The sequence below is a fragment of the Astatotilapia calliptera genome, chromosome 11 (genome assembly GCF_964374335.1).
Source record: "Astatotilapia calliptera chromosome 11, fAstCal68.1, whole genome shotgun sequence".
NCBI lineage: Eukaryota > Metazoa > Chordata > Actinopteri > Cichliformes > Cichlidae > Astatotilapia > Astatotilapia calliptera.
The window spans coordinates 4,027,499-4,039,759 of NC_137432.1; the positions used below are offsets into that span (position 1 = coordinate 4,027,499).

At 40.6% G+C, this 12,261-nt stretch overlaps 1 protein-coding gene across 6 annotated transcripts in view; it reads right to left on the bottom strand.

Annotated features, from left to right (window-relative positions):
* tsnare1 (T-SNARE Domain Containing 1) overlaps positions 1-12,261 on the bottom strand; it is a 269,581-nt gene that overhangs the window by 46,803 nt on the left and 210,517 nt on the right. For 3 of the 6 annotated variants that reach the window (XM_026184107.2, XM_026184109.2, XM_080307742.1), the window contains exon 11: positions 1,005-1,114. The exons of 2 other annotated variants lie outside the window; for them this stretch is intronic. In XM_026184107.2, the coding sequence (XP_026039892.1) occupies positions 1,019-1,114 (96 nt within the window). In that variant the 3' untranslated portion in view covers positions 1,005-1,018. Of the gene's footprint in view, positions 1-582; positions 812-1,004; positions 1,115-12,261 lie in introns of those variants that run through there. One more of the 6 variants, XM_080307743.1, reaches the window with a different exon arrangement.

Consider the following 12,261-nt stretch of genomic DNA (forward strand, 5'->3'; position numbering starts at 1 on the left):
AGGATCATCATTTAGCCTGGAGAAATAGTTTGCTGCTTTATAAGAAAGCCCTCCGCAAAGCCAGAACATCTTACTATCTCCAACCTTCCTTTCATATCAAACATCCTTGAAAGAGTAGTTGTCAAACAGCTAACAGATCATCTGCAGAGGAATGGCTTATTGAAGAGTTTCAGTCAGGTTTCAGAGCTCATCACAGCACAGAAACAGCTTTAGTGAAGGTTACAAATGATCTTCTTATGGCCTCTGACAGTGGACTCATCTCTGTACTCTTCAATACTGTCGACCATAATATCCTATTAGAGCGATTAGAACATGCTGTAGGTATTACAGGTACTGCACTGCAGTGGTTTGTATCATATCTATCTAATAGACTCCAATTTGTACATGCAAATGGAGAGTCCTCTTCTCCCAAGGTTAATTATGGAGTTCGATATCGTTAGGGCTAGATCAGGTGACCCTGAATCCTCCCTTAGTTTTGCTGCAATAGGTTTACGCTGCTGGGGGATTCCCATGATGCAGTGAGTGTGTCTTCTTCAGTCACCTTTCTCACTCACTATGTGTTAAAAGACCTCTAGAATAGAATAGAATACTTTTTATTTGTCAATTTCTTCAAATGTACTTGCCATACAAAGGAATTGAAATTACGTTTCACACTGTCCCATGCGTAGACCTCTCTGCATTGAGTCATTAATTGTTATTAATCTCTGGCTCTCTTCTACAGCAGGTCTTTTATCCTGTCTTCCCTCTGTCGCCTCAAACAGTCGCAGCACATGGACGCCCCTCCCTGAGCCTGGTCCTGCCGGAGATCTTCCTGTTAAAAGGGAGTTTTTCCTTCCCACTGTCACCAAAGTGCTTGCTCAAAGGGGATCATGTGATCTGTATGTATTATTGTAGGGTCTACCTTACAATATAAAATGCCTTGAGGCGACTGTTGTTGTGATTTCTGACATCTGGCAATGCCATGTACCTGACTGCAGTGTAATGTTGTGGATGATGGCTCTTACCACAGTGGTCAACCTCATTTTCTTGCTGAAACAGCTATGATAATGATGAGGATGGTGAGGATGATGGCACCAACCAATAGGAGGTAACACTTCCTCTTCCTCAGCTGTCTCTGTGGGGAGAAAGGGTAATTTAGTGGGCGGAGTTATGTTACTGTTACATTTATAATAAAAAAAAAGTTATTTAGTTAGATTATCTTTTGCTGGATAAATATGTTGAGACATGTTTTGGCAGTAAAGTATGGTGGCGGTTAGCACTGTTGCCTCACAGCAAGAAGTTCCTGAGTTCAAGTCCACCATCAAGTCTTTATGTGTGGAGTTTGCATGTTCTCCTGTGTTTGCTTTGGTTCTCTATGGGTACTCCGTAAAATGCAATTAGTGGGGTTTGGTTAATTGGTCATTCTAAGTTGCTAAATTGCAAAGGGTTGTCTGTTTCTACGTGTTAGCCCTGCAACAGACTGGCGACCAAGTCTGCCAGGGTGTACCCTGCCTGTCGCCCTAAGACAGCTGGGATAGGCTCCGAACTGACCACGTAGAACATCTGAGAATGTAAACACTATAAAATACAATGACTTTGGAAATTTACAGTATTTTATCAAGTGACACATTGTAGTCCACTGGTGTTGACAATAACAAACCTGTGGTTTCTCCCATCTCCACTCAATAACTGTACTGTTAGCTGTAGTGGCATTTCCATTGTCTTTGCAAAGTTAAACAAGAAAGCACGAAATCACAGTTGACATTCGTGTCCAACCATGAAACTTTTGTCAGTTACTGAACTCAGTATATTAACTAAAGATAACTAAAGATAATAACTAAACAGGCAAAACAGTAAGAAATCATAAGATCTAGCTCACGCTCCAATTATTTTCTTTTTACTTTTTTAAAATCAAGACTCCACTGACATCTTGATCAGTAGAGTCAGTCAGAAGAGACTTCTAAAAATCTGCAAACTTTTTGAATTACAAGCTTTTGACTGTAACTGAATAAATGTCTGAACAGTCTGTTTGTGTAGAAGTTCATCACCAAATCATACAAACATTAAACTAATCATTGTGACTTTTTATACATAAACAATGCCAAGTTGACAGACCAAATCTTGAAATGTCACATGTCACTGTCACACTGGCCTTCGACTGATGCCTCCACTGTTGTAAATTACATTTTTAGTCAGATGTTTTAGAATGGAGAAAAAGAAAATATGCATACTCCTGTACTTTGAACTGTGTTTTTATTTTTATTTTTATTATATGTATTGTGTATATGTGACTGTTTTAGGAGAATGTGCCAGTTTTTATTGATCTCTATGGATTTCTGAGGCATTTGTATAACATGAGTAGCATTTGATTTTCATAAATACAACTAATAGTTAATAAGTTGCAGGAAGTTCCACATTAGTACGGAGTACCTCTGTCTTAAAATATTAAGTATTCAATAAATTTTTTTTGTTAAACTTGTGTAAACTACAATAAAAATACTTTGTTAGTACAACACATTTTTTTGTATTCCATTTTACTTCTTTCTTGTGGGTAGCAGTGGGCATGATTTTTCTTAGTAAGGTTAACTAATTAGAAATTACAGTGTACATGAAGACTGTGCTATTCTCATTAAATATTCATATTTGTTATTGTGCCAGCTTTTGTTTTTCTAAGACAGCTTTGATTCAACCGAACATTTGTTATTTCATAAGAGTGACAACATTCATATCTACATGATTTTAATAATTTTTCCACACAAACAGCGTTCGCCAATGTCCATGTGGTGCACTGACTGATGTAAAGGCCAAGCTCCATTTTAATAACTACATAGCCACAACGCGTGCTTTTCCGTCCCCAGCTAATTTAAAGCAACCCCATAGCACACAGCTGATGCACTTAGAATATGAATGAATAAAAACAACAGCTGACATTTTGAAAATACACATGGCGAAACAAAGGAAGTGGCATTTCAGCCAAATGAGATCAACACAGCTTCAGAGGAAGAAGATGATTCTGGGTCACACAAACAAATACTGATAAAATGCATTAATAGAAATGGTCCTGTTGCATTGCTCTTCCCCTGAACGTATTCAGCGTCTCAGGCTGATCTATTAATTATCTCGTTTACCACTCATATCATTTCTTAACTTTAAAATCAAGAGAACAACACAAAGAAAAAAATATGCTAGAATGATTTCTGCAGGTTTATCTCTTTACTCCAAAGCAGCTAAAAAGGTAATCATTAAATTAGCACCTGTTAAAAAAAAGGAACTTGATTTGCACAAAGATGTTACAGTGCTTAATAGCTTCAGTCATAAGAGGCTTTTAGCACACAACGCTAAAAACAGAGAATGTTTGACTTGTTGAAGAATGCACTTTTCTTTCTTTTTTACTTATTTGCAAGATTTTATAATTATATTTCCAGTGTCAGGGTTTATACATAGCATTAAAGCTGAACACTGTTTAAGGCAATATGATATAATTACATGATTCTGTAATTACCGGTGATGTATAACGAGGTGTAGCTTGATTGCTTCTCCTTAATGGGACGTGACCCACTATGTTCAATTTTACTATCTCTAAAATTTTATTATGTTGTCTGTTGTTTAACAGTTTTTACTTTGTGTTACACATTCAGAATTTGATTGACTGTCATATTATTAAAAACAATGGTTCTTTTTTTTTCATATAAACCAGAAACTAGTAACTCTGCAATGGCAATGAAATTAATACCCATTATGTCAGTTGTACATACAAGTATAAATAGTACCTGTAAAGTTAGTCAGGATTAGAATTTTTCTGTAAATTATACGTTTGTTTTAATGTACGGTTAGTATGCTGTCTGTTTTGGTTTGTGTTTGTTTTATTTACTGACTGTAGAGTCTGATGGTTCAGAGGGAACATTTTTTCTCTTCTGTTATTCTTCAAAATAAATATGGGCACTCTTCTTCTTTTAAAAGTCTTATTAAATGTTTTTATTTAGTAGTCAACTAGCAAAGTACTGTAGCAGTCTGTGTAGAGTGGAAATAAATATTTAAAGTTGCACAAGAAAAGGCGTGACATATATTATAGTGAATCCCTTTTAAGTGTTTAGCTAACATTTTAACTAATTGTGCATTAATACTGTTTTCAATTTATTTTTTCTGTTACTTGTGGTACAATTTACATTTCAAACAGAGCAAGGATTCATTCAACTATTTGCCATATCTGGTTGGCGGGTGTGTGTGTGTGGGGGGGGGGGGGGGGTGCTGAGGCAGTATTGCTTGTGTTAAGCAAAAATATTCAGCAAAATGGAGGGAAGAGCAGTGGTTAGGGAATATGTATATATATATATATATATATATATATATATATATGTTTGCTTCTTGTCTCCTCAGGCGGGGACGATGTGTTAGAGCAGAGAATCTATGTTGTCTCGAAATGCTTTTTCTCCCATTTTTTTCCAGCCTGTTTTCTGCTACAAAGGCAGCGGGAGCAGTGGCGTTAGACCAGAGCCGAGGCTGGAGTCTTTAAATCCTGACGCGCTTCAAAGCACGGAGAGAGCAATTCATCTTCTTATCTGAGACTCAAAACAGGCTTTCTGTGTGGAAGAGAGAGGGAGAGGGAAGAGGAAGAGAAAAAATGCTGTCGAGTAATTTTCCGTTTAAACGTTCCACTCCACAACAATTTGCATAAGCAGCCCTGCGTCTGTGATAAGAAGATTGGTAATTTTCAAAGGCTCTGTGGGGATTGAGAATTAAAAGCCTTTCTCCGCTATCTCCCCTCTTGCAGCTGGCCACCACAGATTCCCCGGCTTCTCTCACGCATTTCCTCCTAAACTACGCCTTGTAAACTTTCTCTGCCATCCTCTCCTTCTCCCTGCTCGCTCTGACGGTGCAGCAGCTTCCTCTCACCCTAAACTATATACTCTGCCTCTCTCTTCCATACACTCCTTTCCTTTTTTCCTCCAGCTCGCGTAGACCAGTCCTGCTGTTATTTGAGGAGAACAACAACATAAATAAGGTAGAGGGGGAACAAAAACGGGCTTAGTATAACAAAGGAAGCCTTGCAGTATTTTTAAAACCAGAATTTTCCAGATTGCAAAGCAAGCAGAGAGGCAGGACAGGGAGACTCACAGGGGCAGAGACAATTGAGGAGAGAGGGGGGATGCTCTTATCACAAGTAAGTTAATCTGCCAAAGAAAGTGTCCTTGGTGCCAGGACTTCAGGGCTTATGGGTGGTGCATACCCTCAGTAAAAAGATAGTGTGTAAGTCACACCTTTTTTTTTTAAATTCACTTTTACTGTCTAATATAAGGGAGTTCATATTGAATCTGTTTTTACACTCAATATGGCTTTACAAGAACTGATATCCATACTTAGCAGCAAAGTCAGTATCTTCAGTCGTGCTGTTGATGGTGAAAAAGTCATTTGGTAACATTTTTGCTAACGGTGGAACTACTTAGTAAATGCATTTTAAAATTTAAACATAAAAACACAGTTCTGAACTAGAAACTTGAAAAGAATTAATGCTAAAAGATGTCCTTCATATTACAATAGAAGTCAATTAGGAAAAAAAATCATAATGAACATAACACATTTTTAAGTTCAGACATCTCACATTTGAAATGATCTTGGAGTTCATTTCAAATGTGCACCAGAATAATTAATTTGTCCAACAAGGAAACCATTTTTGTTGTTCTGACTCAGTACACCACCGCAGTGAATTTCAAATTATACAATTATTATATAACTGAAGGCCACACTGAAGGCCTGCACTTCAATCCCATCTGAAATAAGTGTTTCATTTTTGAAACAAATGCAGGAATCACGATCCACAAACTTGTTCTTTGCAGGAGGAACACGAGGCCCAACTGTTATATTCATAGTCACATGGACCTCTCTCAAGATAAAAACTGTCCACTTTTTGCTGGTTATGGTTATGTGTGTCTAAGTTATTATTATAAATAAAAATGTGCAAACAAAGAATCAGTGTTCTCACAGGAGCAAAAGACATATAAAATAAATGTAATTAGTTGTTTATATTCACTGAAACAAAATGTAATGCCTTAAGTAAATGTCTAACCCTCTATTTATTTCTTCAAAAGAAATAAATTGGTGCTTTTTTTATGTTGTTAGGCTGTTCGTTCAGTGCAGGCCTTACATAAAAGTACACAAGAATAATAAAAATTCAACACAGGACTAAGGCCAAAACTAATACATGTACACTCTCAGTGCCCTAGAGCCAATCAGGAAAAATTCAAAACAGCAAAAAAAAAAAAAACCCAGACTGATTTAACAGAAGATTATTTTTTCCAAACGAAAACCAGAGAAAAACATGTCAGGTTAGATCTGCCAAGGGAGAGAGAGGGACTGCATAATGACACATCCTACAACATAAAAGCTACAACAACAGGTAAAGTGGAACTACATGGAATTTAGCCTGTAGCAGAGAATAAAGAACAACCACATAACCTGCTCTAACTCTTGTAGGTGAGTCATTATGTTGCTCATGTTGAGTGTTTGACTTTTCTAAATTTATATATTTTACAGGCCACGTGTAAGTGTGCGTGACTTGGTGTAGCATTCAGAAATGTGCACATTTTTGAATGCTACAACAAACATGCTTCCTACTTCTGTTTTAAAGGTACAGTGAGTTGTTTATTGTTATTTAATTGAAAAAAAGAATCTTTTACTCATCAATACACATTAATTAATTTGTAATTATATCTTTGAAAAATCAAAATACATAAGAGCAAGTGCTAGTTTGTGGAAGCTGTCATGTTGGACCCGGAATCTTGCACACAGTGCCTGTAATGGACATTGCTGTCCTACCTAATCACGTTTTATATGTATTCAGCTAGAGACTTGCCACATACATAGTATGCCAAAGGCAGAGGACGGAGAGCTTCTAGGTGTTGGAATGCCACAGACGCAAAATCATGTGAGAAGGAGTTCCCTTCACCAAAGAGACAACGTGACCGGTATCTGGGTAAAATGTCATTCTCTTCTTCTTCACATCAAGCCTCATCTCCTAAACTGAAGTCAGGGCTCTAACGCACAAAAACATGATTAATTGCAATTACTCATTGTCAAGAATTGGACATGCGACCCTCCCGTCACCTTCTAGACAGTTGAGAGCAAGCTGGCTAAATAACAACACTATCTGGTTAAACGCTAACATTATCCCAGATAATTTTAATGCTGTGCTCATTACAAGCTAATACTCAATGTCCAGTAATGTTAGCTCAACTTTAAAGAAAGCACACAGTGGCAAAAACAGCCGTGCTTACTGAAAGAAAAGTTCAGGATATCCTCAACAACTCACCTCATAGTGGGACAGATAGTGTCAGACCAGTTTGGTATCGCTGTCATCGGACAGACGTGAAAGTCACTGAATTACTAACTGTTACTGGACACCATTTTACAGCCTTCTCAAGATTACATAGGTGTGGACATTTATTGACAGCTAACTCTATAAAATTTACTATTTTGTTTGTTTTATTTCCCACCGTCTATTTACAAGAGGTTCCAAATCTTGGAAAACTTTCTAATTTACGTCTCCCCTTTACTGTTCAGACTGTGGTGTAATTTTGTCTCCTTCAGCTTAGGATGAGCTCTGATATAATACCCTTTCTTTCATTCACAGATTTAAAAATGACCATTCACTCATTCATTATCATGTTCAGACTTAATTACTGTAAAGAACTTTACTTAGCGTAAAGGAGAGATTTCAGTTAGTTTAAAATTCTACTGCTTGGTTCTAACTCTCTATCAGACCACTAGCAATTTGATTATTTTATTGGTTGTTTTTAAAACATTTCACAGGTAACTGCTAATGTTTATCAGTAATTTTTTAATCTTTCTTTTTTTTATAGAACCTTGATCGCTATTTGCGCTTGCCAGGATCTGACGGCGCCCTGACCGGTGGACCTGCCAGTGTGTATATCTGTGTGCGTGTGTATGTGTCTCTCCTATCGCCCTGTCTTCCCCTCCGGCTCCGCTGTCATGTGTTAGGAGGTAACCTAGCAACAGGCTACCTCCGACCCGGAAGTGCTGTCGCCCAGGAGCTGCCACACCTGCAATCAATCCACCGGCTGCTGCCAATCTACTACCACCTTCGGCAGGGCTACTTAATGGTGTGGCTGAGCGACAGACAGCACTGGAGTATTGCACTAAGCCTGGTAGTGTTTTCGAGCCGCTAGCGTGATTGAAGTATTGTCTGAGCTACGTACTCATTTTGCTGTCGTGTGTGTGTTCACCCAGGGATTGACGGAGGATTCACGGACACAAAGGAAGCACTTGGAGGAGAGACGGGCACTCACTACCATGCATGGGCTTACACGGAAGGAAGGACGCACTATCACCATTTTTGCACATTTGAACTGTTGTCATGTTGCTGCACTCTAAATAAACGCACTGTCTTTATTTCTGAGCTCCGCGCCTGAGTCTACTCTTTAACAACCGTGACAGCGCTCCTCTAGGAACAAAATTCAGACTCTGCTTAAATCTTGCTTCGAGATTAGAGCTGTCCCAAATAGCCCGTAGCAGCCTCAGCAGATTAAATGGTGCTGTTTTTTGGTTTTTATTATCACCTTTTATCGTGACTTCTGAGCCACATGGACACCAGAACAAGTGGTGTTTGTGTCAACCAATGTCAAAGATTCCGAAATTACAAGCATTATACAAAAACTGAGCTTCATCATCAGGAAATTCTGGAGGCACTGGGCTTCCTCGGGTTGCTACGGAACCAGGCCTCCAGACCTTGGCGTCGCCTGATGCCGGTGGCAGAGGAATGGGTAGCTGAAAGCAGTGTGCGAGGAAGCGGAAGCACGGCTAACATGATGGGGTCCGTGTAAGGCTAAGAGCAAATCCAAGCCAGCTGCCCCGCCCATCAATCCTGCTCTCAAACGTTTGCTCCCTGGGCAATAAGCTGGACTGCATCCGATTCCAGTGGACCACACAGCGTGAATTTAGGGGCTGCTGCATCTTTGTTTTCACAGAAACACGGGTCAGTGACAGAGTTCCAGACGCTGTCATTCAGCTACACAGGCTCACCTCATTTTTGTGATGACAGAACTGCAGCTCTGTGCAGTAAGACTTGCGGTGGTGGCTTGTGTGTCTACAGCAACATGGAATGGTCCAAGAACTCTGTGCTAGTTTCTAATTACTGCTTATCGCTGGTTTGTATTGGTTTGTAACTTTTTATTACCTCAGGAATTCACTACTGTGCTCATTACAGGAGTGTACTTTCCACCCAGGGCTAGTGCTAAAGAGGCGCTCTGCGAGCTGCAGAACTCACACCCCGATGGACTGTTTATTCTCGTCAAGTCAGTGCTCCTGAAATTACATCAACATGTGGACTTTGCGACCAGGGGGAAATGTGCTGGATCTTGTATACACAAACACTCCCAGAGTGTATTGAGCGAAGCCCCGCCCCCACCTCAGATATTCAGATCACATGTCTGTTATGCTAATTCTGGCATACAGGCCACTCGTCGGACGCTGCAAACCAGTTCCGAGACAGGTGAGAACCTGGTGTGCAGGAGCCATCTCTGACTGTATTGAGCACACTGACTGGGACATGTTCAGGGAGGCTGCAACAAATGGCGACTGTACCAACTTAGAGGAGTACACATCATCTGTGACCAGCTACATCAGCAAGTGCATCAATGATGTCACTGTCTCCAAGATTATCATAACACGCTCCAACCAGAAACTGCGGATGACTGCAGAGGTGCATGAACTTATAAAGACTTGAGACTCTGCCTTCGGAGCAGGTGACAAGGCGGCCCTGAGAACATCGAGGATCAAACCATCTCGAGCCATCAGAGCAGAAAAGTGCTCGTACGGCCAGAGAATCCACTCATCATGAGGCACATTAAGACCCTGCTGGCACCCGCACTGGACCCACTACAGTTTGTCTATCTCCCCAACCGGTCAACAGATGATGCCATCGCCACCACTCTACATCTGGCTCTCATCCACCTGGACGCCAAGGACATGTATATACAAATGCTGTTCATAGATTTCAGTTCAGCATTCATCACAATAATTCCTCAGCACCTTAATTGAAAACTGAGCCAGCTGGGCTTGAAAACCTTCCTCTGCACCTGGATCCTGGATTTTATGACGGACAGACCTCAGTCAGTCCAGCTTGGTAACTATATCTCCAACACTATACACTGAGCACTGTGCTCAGCCCACTGCTGTTCACTCTGCTCACTCACAACTGTGCAGCAATACACAGTTTGAACCACATCATCAAGTTTGCTGATGACACGACTGTGGTGGGTCTCATTAGCAAGAACGACAAGTCAGCATACAGAAAGGAGGTGCAACAGCTAACGGACTGGTGTAGAGTCAAGAACCTGTCTCTGAACAAAACAAAAGAGATGATTGTCGACTTCAGGAGAGCATCAATGTGGAGGTCATCAAGGGCCCCGAATTCCTTTGTGTTCACCTGGCGAAGAACCTCTCCTGGTCCCTCAAAACTAGCCCCATATCTAAGAAAGCCCAACAGCATCTGTACTTCCTACAAAAGCTGAGAAAAGATCACCTTCACGACCCATTCTCACGACCTTCCACAGAGGGACTATTAAGAGCATCCTGAGCAGCATCACTGTCTGGTATAAAAAATGCAGCATGTTGGACTGCAAGACCCTACAGCAGATAATAAGAACAGCTGAGAAGATCATTGGAGCCTCTTTTCCCTCCATTACAGACACTTATCGCAGCCACAAAGCCACCAGCATTGCAGAGGACCCCACACACCCCTCACACACACTCTTTCTTCCCCTAAGCCGTCAGACTCCTGAACACTCAGCAACTGGACTGACACACACTCACACACCATTATACATTCCATACCTCAAGTACTTTTTGCACAATGCTCAGTCTCCACTGTCATTGTCGCACTTTTCTATTGCACTGTCTTGTGTCAGTATTGTTCTGTTCTGTCTGGTGTTGCACTGTTTTTTGCAATTTTTGCACACTTGCACCGTATGTGTTGATTTTTTGTTATATGTAGTACCATGGTCTTGGAGGAACGCTGTCTCGGTTCACTGTGTACTGTACCACTGTATATGGTGGACAATAAAGCCACTTGATTGGGCCTTTACTGATTCTTTGAGGAAGACGTCAGTTAAAATCAATTGAATTCAGTCAGTATTAATATAGCGCCAAATCACACTAGCAGTCGCCTTAAGGCATTTTATACTGTAAGGTAAAGACCCTACAATGATACAGAGAAAACAAAACTGAAGCAGACCACCTTCCTACTGATCGGAAGGTTGGTGGTTTGATCCCTGGCTCCTCCAGTCTGCATGTCAAGTATCCTTGAGCAAGATACTAACCTCAACTCTCCGATGCATGGAGTAATAATGTGTGCAGATAAAGTGCTTGTGAGAATGGGTGTGATTGGGTGAATGTGGCATGTTGTATAGAGCGCTCTGAGTACTCTGGGAGAGTAGAAAAGCACTAAGAATCAGTCCATTTACCAACAATCAGAAGACTTTCTATGAGCAAGCGCTTGGGAAGTGAAAACTCCTTGTAACTGAAAGAATCCTCTAGCAGAACCAGGCTCATGGAGGGGCAGCCATCTGCCACGACTGGTTGTGGATGAGGGGAGGAAGACAGGACAACAAACACACCATGAAAGAGAGCCAGAGATTAATAATAACTAATGATTAAATGCAGAGTGGTGTATAAACATAGAGCAAGTGAAAAAAAAACACTTAATCATGGGAAGACCCCAACAGCCTAGGCCTATTGTAGCATAACAAGTTCACCTGATCCAGCCCTAACTAAGGTCTAAGTACTAATGTCTGCCTCCTGAATCCAAACAGGGGGCTGGTTCTTCAGAAGAGGGAACCAGCTCCCTGCCTCACATACTACTTTTAAATATCCTAAGACCTACAAGTAAACCAGAGTCAGAGATTGAAGTGTTCTGTTGGGGTGATGCAATACTATGAGGGCTTCAACGCCTTTAAGAGACCCATCTATATAAGTTTTGCTACTGCTCTTTTACATCCAGGTTGCAGTGGGAGCAAATGAAACAGGCGCACACCACAGCTCATCATTGGAAATACTGAGGCGTTCTCAGACCAAAAATGGTTATTCATGAGTAGCTTTGGAAACCTTTAAGAACTTATCTCTGTATATATATATAATTGAAATGATTTAGCTGTGACCTTGTCAGGGCAGGGCAGGGTCACTTTTGATTAGGCTCAGTTGCATCTGACAAGCAAACAAAACAGTTGATGCATCAGCTTTCCTTTTTCCACACTACGCAACAGTTCCCTT